The sequence below is a fragment of the Armigeres subalbatus genome, chromosome 2 (assembly GCF_024139115.2).
Source record: "Armigeres subalbatus isolate Guangzhou_Male chromosome 2, GZ_Asu_2, whole genome shotgun sequence".
In the NCBI taxonomy this organism is placed as follows: Eukaryota; Metazoa; Arthropoda; class Insecta; order Diptera; family Culicidae; genus Armigeres; species Armigeres subalbatus.
The window spans coordinates 422,372,648-422,400,232 of NC_085140.1; the positions used below are offsets into that span (position 1 = coordinate 422,372,648).

The 27,585-nt window shown below is 42.0% G+C and overlaps 1 protein-coding gene across 9 annotated transcripts in view; it reads left to right on the forward strand.

Moving 5' to 3' along the window:
* LOC134213469 (glucosamine-6-phosphate isomerase) overlaps positions 1-27,328 on the forward strand; it is a 39,580-nt gene extending 12,252 nt beyond the window's left edge. For 2 of the 9 annotated variants that reach the window (XR_009979461.1, XR_009979465.1), the window contains exons 3-6: positions 18,588-19,367; positions 20,631-20,975; positions 25,899-26,100; positions 26,577-27,328. Coding sequence is in view for 3 of the 9 variants with exons in the window: in XM_062692549.1 (XP_062548533.1) it covers positions 18,600-19,367; positions 26,577-26,636 (828 nt within the window). In the remaining 6 variants the exon portion in view is untranslated. Of the gene's footprint in view, positions 1-4,955; positions 5,111-6,024; positions 6,157-18,587; positions 19,368-20,630; positions 20,976-25,898; positions 26,101-26,576 lie in introns of those variants that run through there. The other 7 variants (XR_009979464.1, XR_009979462.1, XR_009979466.1 and 4 more) reach the window with 7 other exon arrangements.
* Positions 27,329-27,585: the final 257 nt, after the last annotated feature.

Below are 27,585 nucleotides of genomic sequence, written 5' to 3' on the forward strand. Positions count from 1 at the left end.
TCTAGATCTGGTACACAGTGATTTGTGTGGCCCCATGAACACAGTCACACCAGGTGGACATCGTTACTTTTTGACATTGATCGACGATTTTAGTCGTTTCACTACGCTGTATTTCCTGCATAAGAAGTCTGAAACGGTTGAAGCAATCAAAGACTTCGTGCGGTGCATGAAGACCCAGTTCGGAAAACCGCCAAAAATCATTAGATCCGATCAAGGCGGAGAGTATCGCTCTACAAAACTAATATGTTTTTTGAAGGAAGAAGGAATACTGCAACAATTTACTACCGCATATACGCCGCAGCAGAATGGCGTCGCCGAGCGGAAAAATCGCTCCCTGGTTGAGATGGCTCGCTGCATGATCATCGATGCTGGTATGCATTATAAGTATTGGGCTGAAGCCGTAAGTACAGCTAATTTCGTTCAAAATATGCTACCTACCAAACCGATTCAAGGAACCCCGCACGAGACATGGTACGGCGAGAAGCCGGATTTAAGGATGATGCAAGTTTTTGGCGCAGAAGCATACGTGTTTGTACCAAAGGAAAAGAGGACGAAACTCGAATCGAAATCTATGAAGATGACCTTTGTGGGCTATTCATCGCAGCACAAGGCTTGGAGATTCATTGACACAAAAACTAACAAAGTCGTTTTTAGTCGTGATGCAAAATTTTTGCCTATGAGAGACGTGACACGTTCATTTAGCGAGCATTCGTCGAAGGATGAGTTGGTGTTGGAATTGTCACCATTATCGAGTGTAACTACAACTACGGCTGGAAAACCGGCGGAGAATTCTGTCTCAGATGAAGAAGATTTCTATGGTTATGAAGACGACTCATCGTATGAAGATGCTTGCGGTAGTGACAAGGAAACTTTCGAGGGCTACGGCGAAACTGGTCCGGTTCAGGAGGAGTTAGGTGAAACTGATGAGCAACAGTTAAGTGGAGAACCACGGCGATCCAATCGATGGAATAGAGGAATACCTCCAGAACGGTTTGCAGCCAGCAGTAATTTTGCTTGTTCACAATCTGTGGAACCAAAGAGTTACAAGGAAGCAACAACTGGTGAAGAAAGCGGACAATGGATCTCCGCTATGAAGGATGAACTGAATTCACTGTCCGAGAACAAAACCTGGGATCTCGTCCAACTACCGCCGGGAAAAAAAGCCATTGGATGTCGATGGCTATACAAGAAAAAGCTCGATGAACATGGGAAGACTACCAGGTATAAAGCACGACTAGTAGCCCAGGGTTATACACAACGACTGGGACTAGATTACGATGAGGTATTTGCCCCAGTAGCAAAACAAGTTACTCTTCGTATGCTGCTTACTATTGCAAACCGTCGTAAGATGCAGGTAAAACATGTTGATGTTAAGACAGCATATTTGAATGGCACCTTGGAGGAGACTGTTTTTATGCGAATACCACCAGGTGTCACTGCAAAACGTGATGAAGTTTGTCTGTTACGAAAAAGTTTGTACGGACTTAAACAGTCGGCACGTATGTGGAATCGCAAATTGGACGAGACATTAAAACAAATGGGATTTTCACCTGCGGAAGGTGATCCTTGCCTATATGTTCGTTGCCGTAACAACAAGAAATCGTTTATTTTAATTTATGTTGATGACATGTTAATTTGCTCTTATTCGGAAAAGGAGTACGATGAAATTTGGAATGCATTGAGTGATAAGTTCCAATTGACCGCGCTAGGTGATGTAAAACGATTTTTGGGAATACAAATCACCAAAACTGCAGAAGGCTATTGTTTGAACCAGCAAGTATATATCAATCAAATGGTTGCAAATTACGGACTGGAAGATGCTAAAGGGTCGCGTATTCCTTTGGATCCGGGGTACATGCAGCAGAAGGAGGAGACAGAGAGGCTTCCCACTAACGATAAGTATCAGAGCCTTGTTGGTGGTCTGCTTTATGTATCCGTTCATACCCGTCCCGACATTGCAATCAGTGCTTCGATTCTTGGACGCCGGGTCAGCAATCCCACTGCTGCGGATTGGACAGAAGCGAAAAGAACATTACGGTATCTGAAATCCACTAGTGATCTGCAGCTTCAACTAGGTGGTGCCATCGGTGATTTGGAAGGTTATGCCGATGCTGATTGGGCCGGAAACGTTCCCGATAGAAAATCGAATTCAGGATATCTTTTTCGTCTGGGTGGCGGCCTTGTTTCTTGGAGCGCAAGAAAGCAATCATGCGTGGCTTTATCTTCAACCGAGGCGGAGTATGTTTCCTTGTCCGAAAGCTGTCAGGAACTGATGTGGCTGAAAAAGTTAATTCAAAATTTCGGTGAGCCAGTGAATAAACCCGTATGCATCTTTTAGGACAATCAGAGCTGCATTAAACAACTCAGTCAAACCAGTGGCAAGCGTTCAAAACACATTGACACTAAGTACCATTTTGTCGAAGACCTTTTCGAATGTAAGCAAATCAATGTGATCTATTGCCCATCTGAAGATATGCTGGCGGATATCCTTACTAAGCCGTTGAGTCGTGTTAAGCTGGAATTGCTGGAATTGGGAAGAATTGGACTTAGGCCAGCACGTGATGAGGAGGAGTGATGGCGTGGCAACCCTGCCGTTTGTGGAGACTGGAAATCACGAACTGTTCTACTGTTTATTTTATATTTGCTTTGAATAAACGTTAGTTGAATTTTCTATCTTGACCTAATCGGTTGTGTTTTATTTCTCTCCGGTAGACTCTCCAATACAATAGTTCTATCATCGCCAAACCATGCACACATTTTGTTGAGTTTACGTTAGTTATTATTGTTTTTAAAATAGCTTTTCTGCGTGTTTGTATCGGAGGTGACGAAATCGAGGTGGTCGAAGAATTTGTGTACTAGGGCTCACTGGTGATTGCCGACGTACGGTACGTGGAGGAGGCGAATGAACCACGAATTGAATCAACTATTGGGAGAACCGTCCATCATTCACACCGCGAAAATCGGAAGACTGTGGTGGGCCGGGCACGTAGCCAGAATGTCGGACCGTAATTCGGTGAAAATGGTTCTTAACAACGATTCGACGGGAGGAAGAAGGCGAGGTGCACAGCGAGCAAGGTGAATCGATCAGGTGGAGGACAATTTGCTGACCCTCCGCAGACTGGTTGGCAACGTGCAGTCATAAAGCGAGCCGAATGGAGAAGACATTTGACACTCCGCCCTTAGTGTGAGCATTTTTTTTAAATCTTTTGTGGCAAGTACAATGGATACATTATGCCCAGGAGGGTGTTGAGAAAGTTTCCAACCCGAAAACATCCTTGACCGGACCGAGAATCAAAGGCGCCATCTACGGGTTGTCAATCCTATGGTTTTGCTCGTAAAGCTACAGGAGATCCTAGTCATCAGTGAAAAAAGCGTAAACAAAGAGAGCTTCTCTTTTAGACATACGACTTATGTTCAATTCTTAAAGAATTTATAGGATTCAGACTTTACGTCACAAAAGAAAGAAAAACAAACAAGAGGCGAGATAGGCTCTGCGTGTGACCCAGTCTTCTCTTATCTCGGCTCATTATTCCCACAGGAACTTATCAAGTTCTGAAGACCTACTTTACAGGGCACACCACCAAACAGCAGAAGAAGATGAACACAATACCAAATACCAATACCAATACCAAATCTTTCAGGTGCATGTTTAAAAAGTTCTATCGGGGGCTATTTTTCCATACAAATCGGCTATCATTTGAGATTTCTACGGAGTTTGCATCAAAAATAGCATTAAAAAAATTCTCGCGTGATTTTGAAAACGTCGTAAGTCCAAAAGAGAGGCTCTCTTTGTTTACTTTCTCTTTCGATTATTACAAAGCCATACTAACATTTACATTAGATTTTCCAGTACCGATCTGAAGAAAATAGCTTTGTCTAGTGTGCTGAGGTGAAAATATTGCAACAAATTTTAAACTAGCCTAGATATTAGCAAAAGAGAGCGTAATGAAAGAGAGTCTCTCATTTGGACTTACGACGTTTTCAAAAATCACGCGAGAATTGTTCTAGATCCCCCGACAGAACATTTTAGTTTACCCACGAGATGAAAGAGGAGACCATATACTTTTGCGTGGTGGGTGTTTCAGAGATACTTATTTTAGAAAAATAATATTTCCTCATAGAGACATTTTTATTTTATTTTGTAAAGTGAACTTTAAGTTAATTTTCTAACTGAATAGCATGCTATACAGGACTCTCGCCGAACATTTTGTGAACTTTGATGTCCACTTTAGAAGCTGAATAGCAATCTGTTAGAACTTGAAAATAACATAATGTGAACTTGATAGTTCGGTTAACTACTTAAAAAGTGAGCTGAATAGAATTCTATTCAAGATCCCTCTTAGAGCTGATCAAGCCAGAAATGTACTGTTATCCAAACTTATGGTTCGTTAGGTTCGCTAGCATTTCAAAATCATTTATGGACTACATTCCACAGCAAAGATGCCTATATTTAATTCAATTTTATTCTATTCAAACTGATCTTCAGATACACGAAGCAGAGTCTAGCACCATAAAGCAGCAGTAACTTAAATGCAACTTAATTTGGTTTCATATGCGAAACCTAATTTCCTGACACACGTGTACTTTGGGTAGCTGCAGGTTGACCAACACTTTTTGCTTATTGTGGTTCATTGGCCTTTTTGCTCAAATCCAGTTTCATCACGCCGCATGTTAAATTTTACTCCATCCCCGTAAGCTGCTTGTTGTGCTGGTCCTGATTTTGATGGTGCGCTTTTCGCCCGAGGAGAAGTTGCAGTTGTGATTCTGGCCAGCGTATACTTTTTGTCGGTCGTCACCGACATCAGCTCAAACCAGATTTCCGAATGACCAACAAAAACAAATATTGATAAAAGTTTGCCTCTTGATTTTCGTTGCGAGTGATAGGACGTCCACCTACCTACGTTATCTTCGTGCTGCGTATTCTGTGTATGTGGCTCTCAAATAAAATTTGCAGATGCATGACTCGGGGGATTCAGTTGTTGAGTGTCGGTCAGCTTGAACGCGCTGTGTTGAGAGTTTTGGTACCACTTTTTCCTTTTATTTTATGCTTTTTCGGTAGCTCGGAGTTATTTAAGTTAACTATTGCAGTTGTTGCAGCATATAGACCATCGTGAGTATATATTAAAGTTGTTCCAGTACAAAAAGTTGTCATTCATGAACAAAAAGCAGACAACAAATTTATCAATTATTATGTCTTTTAAGCTTTTAACAAATGGAAGTGTGCAATACCGCGAACACTGAGCCAAATCTACAAAGTTGTTTTATAAGCTCGAAAGTTGCAACTTAAACATAGCGACCTTCACCCTTATGAGATAGTAATGTTTAATTTGTCTCCAATTGTTTATCTCAAATCACGCTTTTCGTCGAATCGGATGCAAAGCTGTTGATGGATTCGAAATCGATCATATTTTTTTTGTTTAAATATCAAATAGGGCAAAATAAGTCAATGAATTTATGAAATATATATAATATATATGTAATAAGGTAATAAATACTATTCTTTGCTCGTAATTATTATACGAGTAAATATCAATTAAAGATGTCTTGCGCTCTCTTCATAAAGGTTATTTATCACAAAATCTACATACTATTCCACATTTCTTAAAACATATGCGCAGATAGAAGAATCCGAACAACAAATCTTCAAAGCAATCTACCAGTCCGATAGCTCAATGCTTGGCACATTGGCCAAAACGGCATTGACCTACAATTTTTGCCAATCCAATAACAAACCATTCATTAGGAGCGCACTCAATGGTTCAGCCGATGAATGTTTTGAACGGCGTTTCCTTCCTCCAAGCAATCAACGTGTTTGATAGTGTGGGCCGGGGCTCTGTTTGACAAAGTAGTGGTACTCTCAGACAGCTGTTTTAGGTCATTGGCGACTTTGGTAGCTCTGATGTGATTTGCGCTATGGTGGTGTTATTGGAAGAGTCATTGGACGATAAGAATGGTTGTTGGAAATGCTGGTATGGGTGCGTTTTAGTGCTTGGAGCGGAACGATGATGACCAGCTAGCGAGTGATGTGCTTAACTGAGTTAGTCTACATTGGACGCTCAGCAGTCAACATTTGAACAGAATCAGTTTACATTAGACATCAAGTTATAATATACGGATGTTGAAGTAGTTAGTATTTTTGAATACCGCGAATCAAAGGTGCGTAAATAACCATACTCGAATGGGTGGACGCAGAGTAACCGTAATAAGGACTTTTGGATTTCATAGCTACAGCAGCAACACATTGGTGGTTTCCTAACGTGATAGAACAGATGACAAAAACTAAACTAAGAATTGTCGTATCAGAAAAATCCTGATTTTTCCACCTAGCGGTGATTGTATCTTTGTCGGGCATATAAAAATAGTATTTTGGCAATAGCTTTAAATCCCAATTAATTACCGATTTCCAAAAAGAAACAATGGTATTGATTGCCAAAGACGATTTTCATCAATTATGGCAACACCATTATTGGGCGTAAATGATTTTTTAAATTAAAATATTAAGTATTAATAAGAGCCACAATTAAGGCCTCTAGTAATAACTATAACTATTAACTATACGTAGGTAAAGACATCGGCTACCTGTTAATGTCGTTGGTTTGCGTGGAAGTACTAACAGATTCGTCAAATCGTCGTTTGAATCTTTGTTTACAAAAGCAGATAAGTCGTTTTGAAAATTTGCTAGTGAAATGTTTATTAAAAGCATCTTATCCAAACGTCATGTATAGACTTTTCAATTCAGTTAGTACCCTACCTAATCCGGTGAACCATCGTGATCATCATATATAGTGTTTGGTAATAATAACACTGGGCGACAGTAAATTTGTTTTTGGGATGCTCATTTGCCGCATTTGTACTTAAAGATCTCAAAAAATGACTAGTGACTGGCGATAGTTGATTGATTGGGAACATTCCAAGATTATTTGGTCACAAAATAGAAGGTGTTCGTCGCTTTCTTGGCGTTGAAGTCACTTGCATGATTAGGAGTCCAAATATTAAGTTAGTTCTTTTTTTACACGGGTGGGTTTTAGTTGGTTACGACCTTTAGCGTAGATGGAACTATGAGTTAACCCCATTAAAAAAAATCACAAAAAAAATCACTTGTCATAAGACGAGTTTGTACAATCCCATTGAATTCCACCACTTAATTGTATCTTGACTTAGTCGTCTGAGTCGAGTCAAGTACGAGACACTGAAGACGGCCTTACTGTTGAGGTCGAAATACGTATCTGTCAAGATACAATTAAGTGATGGAATTCAATGGGATTATACAAACTCGTCTTATGACAAGTGAAGACATTCCACTAAAAAGCTCAAAATAATTTTCTTCACAAAAAAATTTTGGGGTTGTATACAAGATATGACCGCTCGACGTAAACTACGTTAAACCAAATATAGTACACCACCCCATTCATTCACCCCAGTTCAATAATTGATAATATCTTAAACACAGAGAAACAGACGTCTCACTTAGAACAAAATGCAATCAAAATCATCGTCACGGAAACATTATTGCCCAATGCTAAATGCACTGTGATTGGACAATCGGACACCAGATGGCTGTAGTGTGCAAACGTCAAACACAAGCAAAATCGATGAAAGCGCCATCGGTAGCCGATCGACCACCTACAAAACATTGAATCTTCCGTTGAAAAGGTGAACGATGGAACATATGTTGAGTGAGACGTCTGTTTCTCTGTGTCTTAAAATTAGGCAATTACCAAGGATTGGTACGCGCGTATAGGGGATGCATAATGCATGAAAAAACTAAAATTTTCAATAGTTTAGCGTTGATAATCAAAAGTTTCAATCCTACTGGTGGAGAGTTTGCGAATCGATTGATATATAAATCTTCAAAATCCAGCGGAAGATAAAGGACCTATTAATGTTACAAATCTTACATGATTTCGTGACGGTCCCCAATTTTGAAATTTTCATTTTACACCCTGTATCTGAGTCTTCCCCTTAGACGTAGTTTACGTCAAAAATGAAAGAAAATTCAGGTGGTATTTAAACCGTTAACCGGCAAATTAAAGAATACCAACCGTGTAAAAAAATATTGGGTGTAATCATAATAAGCATACGAGCATATGGAGACGCATGGTACATGTGTACATTGGTGTAACAACTTCCTATGGTTTGTTGGGCAAATTCCAACACATTACAAAAATGCTTGTATTAGAATGACAACTTGTATCAAGGAAATCTTCAACCTAATTACATGTTGGAAAGTAAGGAAAGAGTATTTCCTGAAGGATTCTCACAATTATTTATTTTATTCTTTGGTTTATAGCCGTGGTTTATAGCATCTTAGCGCACGGATAAGGAAGGCCCCTCTAGTTTATAATCTTATTATTATTTATTCATACTAAGGCCGAAGTGGCCTGTGCGATATATAAGAGTCTTCTCCATTCGGCTCGGTCCATGGCTACACGTCGCCAACCACGCAGTCTACGGAGGGTCCGCAAGTCATCTTCCTCCTGATCGATCCACCTTGCCCGCTGCGCACCTCGCCTTCTTGTGCCCGTCGGATCGTTGTCGAGAACCATTTTCACCGGGTTACTGTCCGACATTCTGGCTACGTGCCCGGCCCACCACAGTCGTCCGATTTTCGCGGTGTGAACGATGGATGGCTCTCCCAGCAGCTCATGCAACTCGTTGTTCATTCGCCTCCTCCACGTACCGTCCGCCATCTGCACCCCACCATAGATGATACGCAGAACTGCGCGTTGGTCCTCCACGAGCATCGTCCAGGTCTCGTGTGCGTAGAGGACTACCGGTCTAATGAGCGTTTTGTAGATTGTCTGTTTGGTACGGCGGCGAACGGAGTCCAATGTACGTACGGAAGAACGGATTGCGGAGTCCAATGTACGTACGATTTCCAGCCACTATGCGTCTCCGAATTTATCTGCGGATATTATTTTCGGCAGTCACCAGTGAGCCCAAATACACAAATTCTTCCACCACCTCGATTTCGTCATCATCGACGCAAACTCGAGGTGGATATCACATTGTCTTCTCTTGAACCCCTTCCAATCATGTACTTCGTCTTAGACGTGTTGATGACTAGTCCGATCCGCTTGGCTTCCCTCTTCAGTCTAATGTAGGCTTCCTCCATTTTCTCAAAGTTACGTGCCATAATATCTATGTCGTCCGCGAAGCCAAATAGCTGACGGACTTATTGAAAATTGTAGCACTCGTGTTAATCCCTGCTCTTCGTATTACCCCTTCTAAAGCGATGTTGAATAGCAGACACGAAAGACCATCGCCTTGCCATAACCCTCTGCGGGTTTCGAAGGGACTCGAGAATGTCCCTGAAACTCGAACTACGCACATCACCCGATCCGTCGTCGCTTTGATCAACCGTGTCAGTTTATCCGGAAATCCGTGTTTGTGCATTAGCTGCCATAGCTGGTCCCGATCGATTGTATCATATGCGGCTTTGAAGTCGATGAATAGATGATGTGTGGGCACATTGTATTCGCGGCATTTCTGCAGTACTTGGCAAATGGCGAACACCTGGTCCGTGGTGGAGCGTTCGCCCATAAAACCCGCCTGGTACTGCCCCACGAACTCCCTTGCAATTGGTGCTAGTCGACGGCATAAAATTTGGGAGAGTACCTTGTAGGCGGCGTTCAGCAATGTGATTGCGCGGTAGCAGCTTATCGCCCTTTTTGTAGATGGGACACACGACACTTTCCATCCACTCCTGCGGCAAAACTTCCTCCTCCCAAATCTTGGTAATGACCCAGTGCAGCGCTCTAGCCAATGCCTCACCACCGTGTTTAAATAGCTCTCCTGGTAGTTGGTCAACCCCAGGGGCTTTGTTGTTCTTCAGCCGGCCAATCTCCTCCTGGATTTCCTGGAGATCCGAAGCCGGTAAAATTATGTCCTGCGCGCGTTCTCCCAGGTTCATCACCATACCGCCATCTTCGTCTGCCACATCGCCATTCAGGTGTTCTTCGTAGTGCTGCCGCCACCTTTGGATCACCTCACGCTCGTTCGTAAGAAGGTTCCCGTTTATGTCCTTACACATATCTGGCTGTGGTACGTGACCCTACGTGAACGGTTTATCTTCTCATAGAACTTTCGTGTGTTATTAGCGCGGTTCAGTTGCACCGTGTCTTCACAATCTTGATCTTCCTGCTGGCGCTTTTTCCTCCGGAAAATCGAGTTTTGTCTGTTCCGCGCCCGTTTATATCGTGCCTCATTCACCCTCGTGCGCTGTTGCAGCAATCTCGCCCATGCTGCATTCTTCTCTTCTACTTACTGCTCACATTCGCCGTCATACCAGTCGTTTCTCTGATCCGGGGGCATCGTGCCAAGTGCAGCGGTTGCGGTGCTACCAATGGCGGATCGAATATCTCTCCAGCCATCTTCAAGAGATGCTGCGCCTAGCTGATCTTCCGTTGGGACTGCCACTTCCAGCTGCTGCGCGTATTCTTGGGCTAGTCTACCGTCTTGTAGCCGCCCAATGTTAAGCCGCGGCGTCCGACTTCGACGCGTGTTGTACACTAGACTGGCCCAGGAAACAAAAAGTTGTGTAATTCCACGGGGCACCCCCCAGGATTGTGTCTTTGGGTGAGAAAATCAATCTCTGAAAATTTCAGCTCAATCACTTGTTGCATAAGCTGGCGCATTTGATTTGAAGTTTGTATGGGGATTTCAGCCAAAATGTATAGGAAAATACACCTCCGTCACTCATTCGATCTGAAAATTGGTTCTGATTGCTCGATTGACCTCAGAATTGCAAAAACGGCAGTTGGTATGCTACAGAACAATTTCACAGAACATTGTATGATGATTAAATGAACTTTTATATAGGTTATGGCTGATGCGATTCGATTAAAAAATCCAAAAATACACAAATCAGCTCCTAATAAATCAGCCGAAAACTATTTAAAAGTTCATTTAGCCCTTGGACATAGTCCCTGTCGCCAACAGTTTATAATCTTAGAGATGCTTATTTTCTGCTAGATCGGTAAGAGTAAGGATGCTGTCATAAAAAAAATAGAAAATTTCGATAAACATAACGTACAATTGCTTTACAAAATTTTGCATAACCTTACTATTAGGTCTGAGGGAAGCTCTCTCGCGGTAGAGCACTATTTTCGAACTAAAATGTCTATAACTCGAAATTGGGAAGGAATTTCGCTTATCCCAGCTGACAATCTTTTTGAAATTTATCAAGAAATGTTCCAAGATAATTTCGTAGACCTACCATTCCTCAATTAGACAATGAATTAGACTCTAAATGTTGAACTATTGTACACCCAACCAGCGAATAGCAGATTTTGATACCTTATCATCTTACAAAAACTATATGATATTTTGGCATATACAATTTCGGAAGATTTTAATACAATTGTTGTATTAAAATCTTACAGATTTGTATTATTTTAATACAATATCTGTATAAAAAGCTTACAGAATTGTTTTTGCCAATATTTTATACAATAATTGTCTGATTTGTTTTTTAGCTGTACAACTGAATTTTTTGCTTCTCAGCACTCCAATGATTTGAGGCGTAAAAAAAGAATTTTGCAAAACCAACTGGCAAAAGTTTTGAAATTTTCCAACGATCATTTGGGTGTATATGTTCCGATTTTGTCACGTTCCGATTTTGTCACGCTCCGATTTCGTCAACACAATTATTCCGTTTTTATCAACAAGAAAATTCAATAATTTTTTTTAAAGAGATTTAGCTTTTAAAATAAAATAACTTGGGTTAGCTTTTGGCCAAATGTTGTATTTATAATATTTCAAGCACTAGCGGCAATAAGGCCCTAAATAACAAGAGAGGATTCCCATCACCAACTTCCCCTCATCGAAATAAAAGTGACAAGATGCGGGTTTGTTTGCACTTTATTACTTCAGGACGATTGTTATCTGGCGTTCTGATATAATTTAATAATCGTTGAAATACTTTTTCGGGTGTTCTAGGCCGTCCAAACTGTTTTGGAGTACATATCCTCGATTGTATCAGGAAATATGTCTACAAACAGAATGTCCTAAGCTGAGATATAAGTCCAAAAATATCTATGTGATCATAAGACAAAAATTGATCGAGTTTGGAATCAACGTAAACTATTTCAGGATCTCCAAAACGTTCTGGAGTTCAAAACACGTAATATATACGATCAACCAAGCCCTGAACCACGTATTTTTGCATCGTTGAACATCTTAGCATTGAGCCGATAGGATTTCCCTTGAGATCAAAACAGTTCAAAACATGTGATCTACCCGATCAACCAAGTCCTGAACGATATATCCATTAGGGTGGTTCAAGAAATCGATTTTGCTCCACAGTGCTAATCTGATTCTTTATCATGTTCTGAGTGTCCCCTGAAAATTTGAGCTCATTTGGATTAAAACTGATTTAGCACAAGCCGTTTCAAGTTTGCATGCAAATTAGTATGGGGAAATTTATTTTTTCATTATACTGTTAATGACGCTTCCCCATTGAGCACAGGTTAAAAGAAAACCTGCATAGCTAGAAGGAATACTCAACAGCTTTCACCCAACGGAAACCGCATGTTGATTAATTGCCCCAATAATTAGTAATCGATTTTAAGACAGGATGCAAATCTTTAGTCATGATAGTTAAACTTCTTTGAGGGCATCACTGAAATGTGCAGTACAACATAGTAGCCTGAATTTGTGTGTGCTATCTTTCGCGCCACGAGCAGCAATGTTGCCTGTTGAGGAGTTATGCAATTAGCTCCAGAAAACCACGGCATAGATTAAATTTGATTACTAATTATTGGAAAGATTAATTAAGATGCGGTTTTCACTGGGTGAAAGCTGTTGAGTATTCCTTTTAGCTATGTAGCTTTTAACAGGCGCAGGTGGGGAAGCGTCATTAACAGTACAATGAAAAAATAATTTTCCCCATTCTAATTTGCATGCAAACTTGAAACGGCTTGTGCTAAATCATTTTTCATCCAAATGAGCTCAAATTTTCAGAGGACACTTAGAGCATGATAAAGAATCAGATAAGCACTGTGGAGCAAAATCGATTTTTTGAACCACCCTAATCCATGCATCGTTGAACATCCCAGCAGGTCTTTTGAACCAATAGGATTTAACTCATTATTTCTACAAACTACTACAGGTCTTTTCGGTTCTCCAAAACGTTCTGGAGTTCGGGACATGTGATTTAATCGATCTTATTTACCTTTTTTTGTCTTATTTGTCTTTCTTGTCTTATTCGTCTGATTTGTCTTATTTGTCTGTCATATTTGTATTATTTGTCTTATTAGTATTGTTTGTCTTATTAGTCTTGTTTGTCTTATTAGTCTTGTTTGTCTTATTTGTCTTATATGGCTTTTGTATTTCACATCCTTGGTTATTTGGATCTCTTCAATCCGTGATTGCCCAAGTAACACGAAGCATTACAATATTGCACATATATCAATCACAAATCGGCATGCTAAATGCTAATTGCATTAGATCTGTTTTAACGATGTGTTGTTGCATTTATTTATCAACTGTCAGACAACGATACTCTAACTCAGCAGTACGAATGCAGCGATACATTACTGGTGCTTTATTTCAACATGCCAAAGTACTTACTTGATACTTGATACTTGATGGGCTACAGCTTTTCGATGAACCTACGCTGAATGGAGTATCCTTCTCCACTGGACTCGATCCTGGGCCAATCGCTTCCAGTCGCCCTGAACATTGAGCGCCCTCAGGTCCTCTTCAACTGCAAAAAGCCATCGTGTACGCGGCCTTCCACGAAGCCTGCGGCCTCTTCCGGGTTCTCTACTAAATATTATCTTCGCTTGTCGTTCTTCCGGCATACGAACAACGTGACCAGCCCACCGTAGTCTGCCGTGTTGTATAAGCTTAATAATATCCAGCCCTTTATACACCTGGTACAATTCGTGATTCATGCGACGCCGCCAGATACCGTTCTCCTGTTTACCGCCGAGTATTGTCCGCAGAACCTTACGCTCAAACACTCCGAAAGCTCTCCGATCAGACTCTATTAACGTCCATGTTACATGGCCGTTTGAAGCCACCGCAAGAATCAGAGTAGTATACAGCGTGAGTTTTATTTTCGTTTGCAGACTACGGGACTTAAGCTGGTTACGAAGTCCGTAATAAGCCCTATTTGCAGCTGCAATACGCCTTTTCACCTCGCGGGTAACATCATTATCGCACGTCACTAATGTTCCAAGATACACAAATTCTTCTACCACTTCAAATTTTTCACCATCCAGCACTATTTCGCTACCACCACCACTAATGAACCCACGTTGATTGCCAGCGACCATGTACTTCGTTTTGCTGGTATTGATCGTGAGTCCAATCCTCGCTGTCTCCCTCTTAAAAGGCAAAAAGGCTCTTCCACGGCACGGCGATCAATTCCGATAATATCGATATCGTCCGCAAATCCCAGGAACATATGCGATTTTGTGATAATGGTACCGCTTCTTTGCACACCAGCTCTCCTAATCGCTCCCTCGAGCGCTATATTGAACAGTAGGTTCGAGAGTGCATCACCCTGCTTTAATCCATCTAAGGTAACGAATGACGTCGATATTTCATCCGCAACCCTTACACTTGATTTCGATCCGTCCAACGTTATACGAATCAGCCGTATCAGTTTCGCCGGAAAACCATATTCAAGCATAATTTGCCATAATTCATTCCGTTTCACTGAATCGTACGCCGCCTTGACATCAATAAACAGATGATGTGTCTGCAAGTTGTACTCCCGGAATTTATCAAGGATTTGTCTCAGGGTAAACATTTGATCCGTCGTTGATCGGCCCTCACGAAAACCTGCTTGGTATTCGCCGACGAAGGACTCTTCAAGCGGTCTCAATCTGTTGAACAGAATACGGGACATAATTTTGTACGCCGAATTAAGGAGGGTTATTCCTCGGTAATTGGCGCACTCCAGTCTGTGCCCTTTCTTAAAGAGAGGGCAAATGAGGCCGTCCAACCAGCTAGCAGGCATTTCCTCGTCTTCCCATATTTTCGACATCATATGGTGCAGAACTTCGTTAAGCTGCTCACTGCCATGTTTGAGAAGTTCAGCCGGGAGCTGGTCCTTCCCCGCAGCCTTATTGTTTTTCAGCTCTTTGACAGCTTTTTTAACCTCATCTAGTGTAGGTGATTCCACAGCTTGTCCATCGTCGCTAATATTTATTCTGTTCTCCGATGCACCGTCACTTCCTCCATTCAACAAAGTCTCGAAGTGTTGCTTCCACCTGACAGCCACTTCAGATTTATCTGTCAGTAAATTCCTTTCTTGCTCGTTACACATGACGGAAGATGACGCTGTCTTTCGCCGCACGCCATTGACAGTATCATAAAACCTCCGCATATCGTTCTGCGCCATTTTTCCTGCGCCTCACTAATCACTTGTTCTTCGTACTCTTTTTTCTTCCTGCGGTGGGTTCGTTTTTCGGCTGCTCTTGCTTCCTTGTACCGATCTCTATTCGATCGGGTACCTGACACCAACATCCGGCTTCTGGCAACGTTCTTCTCGTCTGTCACTCTCTGGCACTCCACATCGAACCAACCCGTCCTGGGTCGCCTCTGTGCAGTGCCTACCACTTCTTGTGTTGTTGTGCTCACCGCTCCATGGATCGACTCCCATAGATCGTTGATGTTGTCGCTAACGTTGATTGCACTTATCCGTTCGTCGAGCTTCTGGCGGTACTCAGCCGATACTCCTTCCGACGACAATCGCTGGATATTGTAACGCATCGTTCGCTGTGATCTTTCGTTCGATACAGTTGACAACCGTGATCGAATTTTACTGACAACGAGGTAGTGATCAGAGTCAATGTTCGGACCTCTGAATGTCCGCACATCGATAACATCCGAGAAATGGCGCCCATCCACCAGAACATGGTCTATCTGGTTGCAAGTTTCACCATTTGGGTGTCTCCAGGTGTGCTTTCGGATGTTCTTTCGTGCAAAGTAGGTGCTACTGATGGCCATCCCTCTGGCAGCAGCAAATTTACTAGCCGTAGGCCGTTGTCATTGGTAGCGGAGTGAAGGCTCTCCCTACCGATTATGGGACGGAAAAAGTCCTCTCTACCGACCTGAGCGTTAGCGTCTCCGATAACAATTTTCACGTCATGCTTTGGGCACTCTCCATAGGCTTTATCAAGACATTCATAAAACGTGTCCTTCACGTCGTCGGATTTATCGTTTGTCGGTGCGTAAACGTTGATTAGGCTGTAATTGAAGAATTTTCCCTGTATCCTCAACACACAGATTTGTTCGCTAATGGGTTTCCACCGCAACACTCGCTTCATCTGCTTGCCCATCACTACGAAACCAACTCCATGCTCTGCTTTTTCACCGCCGCTGTGATAGATGTTATACTTGAATGCAGTATTGGTCGTGGGGTCCACGGCTCGGAATTCACGTTCTCCGGATCTAGGCCATCGGACTTCTTGAATAGCAGCCACGTTCACCCCAACCTTCTGCAGTTCACGAGCCAGAAGGCTCACTCGTCCAGGTTCATTTAGGGTCCTGACATTCCAGGTACCGAGTTTCCAATCATAGTCCTTATTTCGTTGCCGGGTCGGTTTCCAAAAATAACGTTCTCTTTTTCTTCTATCTCCATTTTTCGTGGTATTTGAGAGGCTTCAGTAAGCTACCTTACCGGGGTCGCGTTACCTACATCGCGATGATGGGGCTGCCACCTTAGGTATAGCTGACGCGATACAGCATTTCGTTAATCAGCCGCTGGGTACCAGGCAGACGCTGTTTGAGCCGCACCTCCTGGTGAACAGACGCTCGAGGCGTACCTTCTCACTCTAGCTAATGTCAGAAGGACAACAGTGCCCAGGCTGCACTACCAGCTAAGTACACAACCCTTAGCTGGCGGTCTTTTGTCATCGGACGACCCGTGGAAGCGTGAGATAGGGACTTGTGGGGACCAGAGCTCTGTTGGGCGCTTCTTCCTTGATGTCAACCCACCATTTTGCAGCCCATGCCAAAGTAATGAACCATTAATTCGGTCTTATAATTGCCCTTTTCCACTTTAAGTCTACTTTTAGGGCTGTGTTTTTTACATGCATATATAGCTTCATGGTTACTTGGGTGGTTGATGCTGCTGTTTTTTCTCGCCGATGATCCACTGCACGAGTGATAAATTTCTTCCCCATTGTTGCCCGTCCTTTTTGTTCTCCGTTTACTGCTAAATTCTCAAGCAAGATTCACTCTGGCTGGCCCAATCTTGCGTTTTCTCTCTCAAACAGAGCTGCCACGTGCTTTTTTAACAGAAAACTCTTCCGTATTTTCTTCAAATGTGTCTAAGGCAGATGTTCTAGGTTTCAAAAATTGTCTTATGCAAGGCTAGTTCATAACAGAGTATGGTATCAATAACAGAATGAGGTATAATTGAGTTGATTTTTCCTGCTCGGGATGTCCCCAACCCGAGCAAAGTTGAAATCAAATTAAAATCAAAATTTGCTGTCATGATGTCAATTATATGATTACTCCAGTTGATCTCGTTTTGTATGCAGACACGACACAGCAGAAAAAAAGGCATATATTTAAATTGTGGAATCATTACTTATTTATTTATCTCTCAGATTAAGGCCGGAGTGGCATGCGAAGAAAATAAAAGCCTTCTCCGTTCAATTCGGTCCATGGCTGCACGTCGCCAGCCCCGCAGTCTGTGAAGGGTTCGCAAATTGTCTTCCACCAGATCGATCCATCTTGCTCACTGTGCAAATCGCCTTCTTGTGCCCGTTGGATTGTTGTCGATAACCAGTTTCACCAGATTATTGTCCGACATTCTGGCCCGGCTGTGCCCGGCCCATAGCAGTCGTCCGATTTTCGCGGTGTGAACGATATCCTTACACATGTCAGGCTACGGCTTGGCCATTACGTGGGCCCTTACGTGGGCGGTTCATGCGGTTCTCATAGAACTTCCGTGTGTTATTAGCGCGGTAGTACAGTTGCATAGTGTTTTCACGGTCTCGATCTTCCTGTTAGCGCTGTTTCCTTCGGAAAATCAAGTTTTGTCTGTTACGCGTCCGTTTGTATCGTGCCTCGTTTGCTCTCGTGCGGTGTTGCAGCAATCTCGCCAATGCTGTATTCTTCTCCTCCACTTCCTGTTCACAATCGCCGTCATACCAGTCGGTTTTCTGATCCGGAGCACCGTGCCATCGAATATCTCTTCAGCCATCTTCAAGAGAAACTGCGCCTAGCTTCTTCCGTTGAGAGTGCCACTTCTAGTTGCTGCGCGCAGTCTTGGGCTTGTCTACCGTCTAGTAGCAGCCCAATGTTAAGCCGCGGAGTTCGTTTGTTTTATTACGTAACGTAAATTTTTCAATGTGCTCATATGCTTACATATACCTACTTGTGGATTTCTATTCGAAATACTTATTTTCAATCGTTGAATCGTATCGCGGGTGTTATTTGGTGTTTTGTGATTCATCAAATTTATAATTCTGGTTACTGATCTACCTAATTGCGATACGTTATTTGTTATTCATTGTCCTCGGTAAACGCTTGTATTAAACTCTATTCCCATTAAGGCTCGATCCTTACGTAGCCGAAATTTGATACTAATGGAATCAACGTTCAACCCATTTCCATTGCAGACAGAATAAACAATGCGGCTCATCATCCTGGACACGGCCGATTACGTGGGCGAATGGTCGGCCAAGTACGTCATGAAGCGCATCAATGACTTCAAACCGGGCCCGGACCGGTTCTTCACGCTGGGCCTCCCAACCGGATCCACTCCGCTGGGCTTGTACCGCAATCTGATCAAATTCCACCAAGCGGGCAGGATTTCCTTCAAGTACGTGAAAACATTCAACATGGACGAGTACGTGGATTTGCCGCGGGACCATCCGGAGAGCTATCACTACTTCATGTGGCACAACTTCTTCAAACATATCGACATCGATCCGGTGAATGTGCACATTTTGGATGGAAATGCGCCGGATTTGGTGGCCGAGTGTAATGCATTCGAGGATAAGATCAAAGCTGCCGGAGGAATCGAACTGTTCATCGGAGGAATCGGACCGGATGGGCACATTGCTTTCAACGAGCCGGGGTCAAGTTTGGTGTCGCGAACGAGGGTGAAAACTCTGGCGCAAGATACACTAGAGGCCAACGCGCGGTTCTTTGGCAACGATATCAGCAAAGTTCCGAAGCAAGCGCTGACCGTCGGAGTGGGGACGGTGATGGACGCCCGGGAGGTGATGATTCTGATCATTGGTGCGCACAAGGCCTTTGCCTTGTATAAGGCGATTGAGGAAGGGGTTAATCACATGTGGACGGTCAGTGCCTTCCAGCAGCATCCGCATACGATTATGATATGCGATGAGGATGCCACGCTGGAACTTCGTGTTAAAACCGTGAAGTATTTCAAGGTAGGTGAAGGATTTTTTTATTTAGAGAATTGCTTAATTTACTGTTTGGTCGAGGTATTCTTCCATTATCTATCTATAAGGCGTATGTTAATGGATGGTGGTGGTGGTGCTGGTCAGTTTGATCGTATTAATTGCATACATAGCAATGAGTAGGAATGAGACGTAATGACGCTTTTCGATAACTATGAAAACATGTTTATAAATCTTTGCGACCTTAGTGTCTGAAATGTTTAGTATTGTTCTTATAATATGTACATGAGCTAAACTGACGCTGCAAACATAACTGTCCCATATTGATATGAAATCCATATGAATATGGGACAGTTATGCTTGCTGCGGCAATAAGCCATACAATACACCCAGGTTTTTTTTTTGCACGGTTTGGTTTTAGTCGATTAAGACCTTTAGCGTTAATGAGACATTGAGTTAACCCTACGTAAAAATTCACAAAAAATCAAAGAAAATTCAGGTGGTATTTAAAATGCTATGAAAGTTCAGGTTAACCAGGGTTCCATATGCGTAAAAAAACATGGGTGTAATTATTTGCTTCTTAGAATTACGATATTTTTATTTGGATATTCATTGATTTGATTGCATCAGATTTAGACGTTGCCGTAACTAAAAAATAAAGGGCGAATTATATTCAAATAGTGCCGTTTGAACTTCGGATGCGATAATCAAGGACCGCTTCATGATGTTTGATATATGTGATAAGAGAATTAGCTTTGAAGAAAAAAGTTTAAATTTTGCGGAATCGATAAAACAATATTTGTTCACATAATCATGTGCGATCAAATCATTTTGATTATGCTTCATATTTTCTTTTTATAAATGGTAGTTTTTTACTTTTCATGCTGGTTTCGTGTTATGTAGGGAAATGAAGACTTTGGCAAATTTTAGTCTGTTATTGTACATAAGATTTCGAATCTCGGTCACAAATTCTACGAGCTTGAAAAAATGGTCAAAACAAAACGTACCAACGCCTTCGTACCTTTTTTCATTAAATATACATATTCTATGTTAATCACAATTTTTCTAGAGGAATATTTAAAGACTAGTATAACCAAGGTATGATATGATAGGTATAAGGGTATGCAATTTCAACTGTATATAGCTTCAAACTATTACTGCATTTAGATAACTTTATACGGTACTTGGTAATGGGATTAGACGTTATATCTACTAAACTACCTCCTAAACTTTCTTAATTTTGTCTCATCCGCACATACCCATACATAAATCGGACCATTTAATCGTATTCAGGCCCTGAGCAACGTTCACCACAAACTGATTGAGGAGGGCTCGGCAGACGTAAGACAGCTGTGCAAGTAAGGTTAACGAGCAAACTTTGGACCAACGAATCTACTTTCAAGCTTCCCCGTGACACGTATTCACTCCCTCTTTGAACAAGAAGCCCTTTTTTATTGACTTCCTAACCTTATCGTGACTATCTTTGACCTGTGCACGTTTTACCCTTATGCAAATTGTGCCTTGAAAGTTGAAAGGATGTGCAATTCGTTTGTTTGTACCCTGCGGAGACTGACCATCAGCAGCACCACCACCACCACCGAGCCATCATTCGGTTTCGGATGACCAAAGCATCAAACGGTAAAATGTACAATTTTAGTCTATACTGCTGTGCGGACTTGTTCTTATTTCCAATACACCCAAACGAGGCGATGTGCGGTTATGTCACATTTTGATGTTTTAGAATATTAAATATAAGCATAATTTTTCACAAGGACGTATGTAACAAAAGTAAACAAAACGAGGTTTTCAATACAACATGCCAATCACACGCGACTTTATATAATACGCATCGATTTTACTGATGTTAGATCTTAATATTATTTAATTTAATCTTTTTGCGAATCGACGTATGTAGATTTTTCTATTTTTGAAGTCTCACTATTACATACGTTGCTTTAATATATGGGAACTAAGAGCGACCTATGTACCAAAAAAGCAAAACAAAACAAAACTGCAGTTGCGTCAATCGTGCACTATGGAAAACCGACCAATGTACAGCGACGTATGTACAGCATACCGGTATATGTATAACTTTATCGTTTTTCACAGGGAATTTGAATTAACTGAGCTATGACGTGAAGCACGCTTATTAAGTGCCATGTATTGATGCATGCCAGCGGAAAAAACATTGAAAAAAGATTTAGTTTTAAAACAGTTTTAGAAAAAGTTTTGACAACTTTCTGCAAAGGATTTCTCGAATCCTCATAATTGTTACATACGTCGTTATGAAAAATTATGCTTGATTTGTTAATTATTTTTTAGAATATTTTTCGCCTCTAATATGAATGTAAACAAAAATTGTTTGAATCAGTTTTAAAAAGAAGTATGAATTGCCTTTTGGCCGTATCTGATACCTGCCCTTGAGTTGTTTTTGGAAGCCTTATGCGTATGTTGGTTATGGAGACACAACCACTTAGGTTTGCATGGTGTTTGATAACTTGAAAATTTGCGTCGTTCCAAAAAAATATTCAACCGACGCAGATGTCCGTGATATTGATAACGTGACACGTCGGCAGAACTCGTATACTATTCGTTTTCAACATAATCTCAACAGCAAAGCTAAATATCAGTTTGCTCTCATTTTGTTAACCGTCTTTGCTCGGGCAATGCTTAGCCTATTGAGCTCCGTAGTCGTCGGCCCTGGACGATGTTGCTCCAGTTTCTCCAAACGTTTAGGGTCCCCATGTCGTGCAGCTAGCACGTTGAAAATCTCGCAAATAAAGACACAAAAAAACTAATGACCCATCATGAAACCTATTTCGGAATGGACACTTCGGGGTATACTTATTTGATGAATTTGATGATTATAAACCATTTTCAATGGTTCAGAAAACTGTAACATGTTTTTAATCGATTTTTCTAGCAAGATGAGTACATAATCAATGCAAAGACCACTCATTGACCCCCAGTGGCCACAAGGTGGTCCACCGACAGATTCAGGATATTCGGAGAAGTGAATAATTCCGGAAATTCGTTCTGGGCAGCTGTGACTTTTCATGCATCGTTTGTTTCAGCAAAATCAATGCATGCACTTCGGTTTTAGGTAGCCATCAAGTGGTCCTCCGAAATATAACTGTACACAGATTGAAATTTTATGGCGGTGGTGTAACAGAACCTTTTCAGCCTCCAGAAATTCCTCCGGAAGTTTTTCCAGAAATTCCTCCGGAAGTTCTTCCAGAAATTCCACCAGAAGTTCTTTCAGAAATTCCTTCAGAAGTTCTTCCAGAATTGTTCTTAGAAATCTCCCAGAAATTTTTACCGGAAGTTCCTTCAGGAGTTTTTTTTGGAAATTCCTCCAGGTGTTCTTTCGGAAGTTCCTACAGGAGTTCTTCCAGGAGTTCCTCCAGAAGTTCTTCCAGAAGTTCCTCCAAGAGTTCTTCCGGAAGTTCCTCCAGGAGTTCCACCGAAAGCTCCTCCAGGAATTTCTCCGGAAGTTCTTCCAGGATTTCCTCCGGAAGTTCTTCCAGGAATTCTTCTGGAAGTTCCTCCGGAAGCTCCTCTAGGAGTTCCTCCAAGATTACCTCCGAAAGTTCCTTCGGTAGTTCCTCAGGAAGTTCCTCCGGAGATTCCTCCAAGATTTCCTCTGGAAGTTCCTCCGGAAGTTCCTCCAGGATTTCCTCCGGAAGTTCTGCCAGGATTTCCTCCGGAAGTTCCTTCTGTAGTTCCTCATGAAGTTCCTTAGGAAGTTCCTCCAGGAGTTCTTCCAGAAGTTCCTCCAGGAGTTCTTCCGGAAGTTCTTTCAGGAGTTCCTCTGGAAGTTCCTCCAGGGGTTCCTCTAGAAGTTCTTCCAGAAGTTCCTCCGGAAGTTCCTCCAGAAGTTCCTCCGGAAGTTCCTCCGGAAGTTCCTCCAGGAGTTCCTCCGGAAGTTCCTCCAGGAGTTCCTCCGGAAGTTCCTCCAGGAGTTCCTCCGGAAGTTCCTCCAGGAGTTCCTCCTGAAGTTCCTCCAGGAGTTCCTCCGGAAGTTCCTCCAGGAGTTCCTCCGGAAATTTCTCCAGGAGTTCCTTCGGAAGTTCCTCCAGGAGTTCCTCCGGAAGTTCCTCCAGGAGTTGCTCCGGAAGTTCCTCCAGCAGTTGCTTCGGAAGTTCCACCAGGAGTTGCTCCGGAAGTTCCTCCAGGAGTTCCTCCGGAAGTTCCTCCAAGGGTTTCTCCAGAAGTTCCTCTAGGAGTTCCTCCGGAAGTTCCTCCAAGAGTTCTTCCGGAAGTTCCTCCAGGAGTTCTTCAGGAAGTTCCTCCAGGAGTGCCTCCGGAAGTTCCTCCAGGAATTGCTCCGGAAGTTCCTCGGAAGTTGCTTCGGAAGTTCGTCCAGGAGTTCTTCCTGAAGTTCGTCCAGGAGTTCCTTCGGAAGTTCCTCCAGTTGTTTCTCCGGAAGTTCCTCCTGGAGTTCCTCCAGGAGTTACTCCGGAAGTTCTTCCAGAAGTTCCTCCAGGAGTTCCTCTCAAATTTCTAGAACAAATAGCGTATAAAAAAGTCACAGCAGTCTAGGACGATTTCCGATTTGGTTACTACTCCGGGTGTTTCGGAGCTTCCATAGGACCACTTGATTGCCAATCGGGTTCAATTCGTTGTCCTTGCAATGATTTTGCTTTAACAATGCTACAATAAGCAATTTTTGAAGTCGTAGTTTTCTGGGATGCAGTACCAGAATTGTCTTTCTTCGAATCTTCTGAATCTTCCGGAGCAGTGCATTGATTTTGGTATCACATTACGTCAACCAATCAATCAACGAACTTGTTCAACTGATCATTTCTCCGGATGATCCAGAACTTCCGAAGAATCACATCCGCAATAAATGAGTCCTTGTACTGATTTTGCTCGCTCATGGCTACAACACTCAATTTCTAAAAAAGTCGCTGCTTTCTAAGACAAATTATCGGAGTCGGAAACTTTTTCGGATGATCCGGAACTTACGGAGGACCACTTACTGATCCTCCGGGATTAATGGGTGGTCCTTGAAAATGATTTCACATTGCTATTTAAAAATGAGCACTGCTCCGGATGTCCTTCCCGAGGACCACTTAGGGGTCAATGAGTGACCGATTTTGCACTCACATTGCTACAACAAACGGATTAGAAAAAGTCGTATCTTATTGTAAGAAGCAATCTGCTGATGCAATTCCAAGAAGTTCGATACCCATATTGCTTAGGTTCTATTGAAAAATGTTTATTTTTATTTTATTTTTTTATTGTCTTTCAGCCCGGAAAAATGTTGATATATCTTGGCCTTTCTGGGAACCTGTTCCGAAGTGGTCACTCAAATGTTCACACGTCGGATGGACCCAAGATAATTGCATGAGATACAACCATTTCAGTTTCGTGGGTAACCGGGTACCCTACTGGCTATTTTTTGGGTAAATAAAAAGTCGGAAAGTCCTCCACCCCTCCATGATCAAAACTTCTGTTACCCCTTGCAATCGATTTTAATCGTCATTATTGTGGGTCTGACAGAGTTTTGTCATCCTACTATGAAAAATCATTTATACATCGTGATACGTATATCGTATATCGTGAAAAACGTAAAATGCGACTAGGTACCCCGGGGGAAAATGGCCTCACTAATGAAATCACACATATAATCTGTTGTAGGACATTTATGAACGAATATTGCCATTATTCGCTCAAATTCAACGATTTGTGATTCTTTCGCCTTACCCGCAAGATTAAAACCCGTTAAGAAAAAATAAACAACCATGCGTTCACCATTATTTTACATGCAATTGAGCCAATTTAACCCCAATACGGGCGCTTGCCGTATGTGTATTTTTTAAAGATTTTTTTTAAATGCGTTAGAAAGGCATGAAAACCTTACTGTTTTGATAGGGATATCATTGTGAAATGTAGCTGTTTTTGTAAATTTTGCATCTACACGTTGAAATGGTTCGGTTTTCTAGTTTATATTGCTGAAAGCATCGAAAAAGCGTAAGGGGTGCATTTGGACGGCTCTCCCCTATTGTATTGCCTTCTGGAATGATCACCGGGTATAATTCCCCATTTCATGGTCCACCTGACACTCCCACGGTGATTGAAATGCCTTTTTGCAACATTTGTGCGTGGGACAATCACTTCGTCATTTTACAACTGCCAATCTATTTAAATTGGCTTCTTTTACTCGCAGACTACTATGATATGGAATGAATTATTGATTACGTGCATGCACGGTGGTGCAAATATTATCATTTATACGGTAGTTGGACATCTGACTGTACATAGTTTGTTAGGCAGAGCTCGTGAAATTCGATGAGTGACGTATGAAATCTCCACTGCCTTGAAGGAATCTACACCTCTGATCACCTCCAGTATTTTATTAGCAACGTCCTATCATTACCAAATTGTTACACATATAAATTGGATAAGAGCAAAAATCCGCAATACCTCGTTTGGGTGTACCTAAATAGTAATGCAGGGTGTTGAAAATGACTCCAGCTATATTGTAGGGCTTTGTGCCAACTACACCATACGGCAGAGACATTTTCAACATCTTTTAAATTCAATTTCATTGACTAGCATCCGAGCATCGAGCAACACCCTTTTGTGCACTGTATCGTTCACTTCGGCTTCGCACTCAACCACACTGCATTTGCTTTATGTTAACATACACCGTACTGCTGTTTCGAAGACAAGCCAAAGGTGGGGGCGAGGATCAATAACCCACTACCTGGCATAACGGCACTAGTTCGGCTCCTGCTGGTTTACTGGTGTGGCAAAGGTAACCCGAATTCGTTGTTACTAAATTTACGATTGTTTGTTCCTAACTGTGGCGCTAGGTTCTGACCACCTTGCGGTGCGCTCACTGCATTTTCTTTCTTTGTGGTTTATGTCGTACGGTTTGGGTATCGTCCTTGCCAGATAGATTGAAATATTAGTCATTAGTAAGTTCTAAAATTTCAATTAATTTTAAATTAAGTAAACAACAATATTAAGTAAAATAAATAAATAGAAAATCATTCATACATATTTAAAAAAGTAACAAAAGTTGCATATGAGCATCTGATTTGACCATATTACATAGAGAAGCAAAGTCATATTTTCCATTGTCTGGCATGGAAGTACCACCATATAAAACTATATTCAGTCGGGAAAAGTGCAACTTTATATTTTCTCCCAAATCCCACCGTCCCAAATTGAAACACGGAAACCGGTGTCGCTCCATTGATGTACCTTCAACTTGGCCCCGTTTCACAGGATTGTTACGTTTTGGCCGCAGCCAGCGGAAACCTTGATGATGCTACTCGGCCCAACTGATGATGTGAGTTCGAATCTATAGACCGAATTATGTATAAATCCATCGATGGGAAATGGTTGGGTGACATCCTTTTCGAATATCCTTCCATCCACCTAGTTCAAGACGCGTTTGACCTTTGCCACATCATCATTATAATCGCCCACCCCGATCCGGGAAAGGATTTTACGAACGGGACGCAACGGAAGCAAAACCTTAAGCAAGTGAAGTGTGAGTGATTTCCGGATGGACGAGGATGATCAAGAGTGTTGTATCCACGAGGGGTGAAGCGCTGCCGATGCTAATCAACCCGTTCATTCCGATGTAGTATTAATTAACGGGTATCCAACCGTCTGTTGGGAAACCCCCTCTTTTCTATCTGATCCATATCTCTGCAGAGCTTGTACGACGTCCATTCAAAGCTGATTGAAGGTACGTAGGAGAAAGGAAAGTGTTTCCTGCTGACGACCGGGCGATATGTGGCGGTGGTGACGGCTCCACCGTGTGCTGCCGAACGACCAAGCATCACCCTTTCAGGCACTTTTCATAGTCACTCGATTCCAAAGGGTAGAATTAACTTTTACGATAATTTGTGTTACTTTTTAGGTTTTGTAATTCCGTTCAGATCTGTCCCTTTATTCCTGTACAAAAAGATTAAAGTTGGTATATGTTTTCTTCTCTCCGGTAATAAAGAAGATTGTGTACTGAATTTTGATATCAGAGCATTTTATTAGGTAGAATAGGAAAGAAACGCTCAGATTGACGCGATTTATGCTCGTTTCCTTATATTTAGTTCATACAGCTGGGGAATGCCTGACAATGTTATTTCGCTGGAGAAGAAGAAGAAAAATAATAACGGCGGAAGATAAACTCTGTGTATCTTAAAACAATTCTTATTCCACTGGGTTACATATTTATTTCGGAAATAATCGTAATGAGTTTCTGATTGGAACTGCCATGGATGGAGATGTT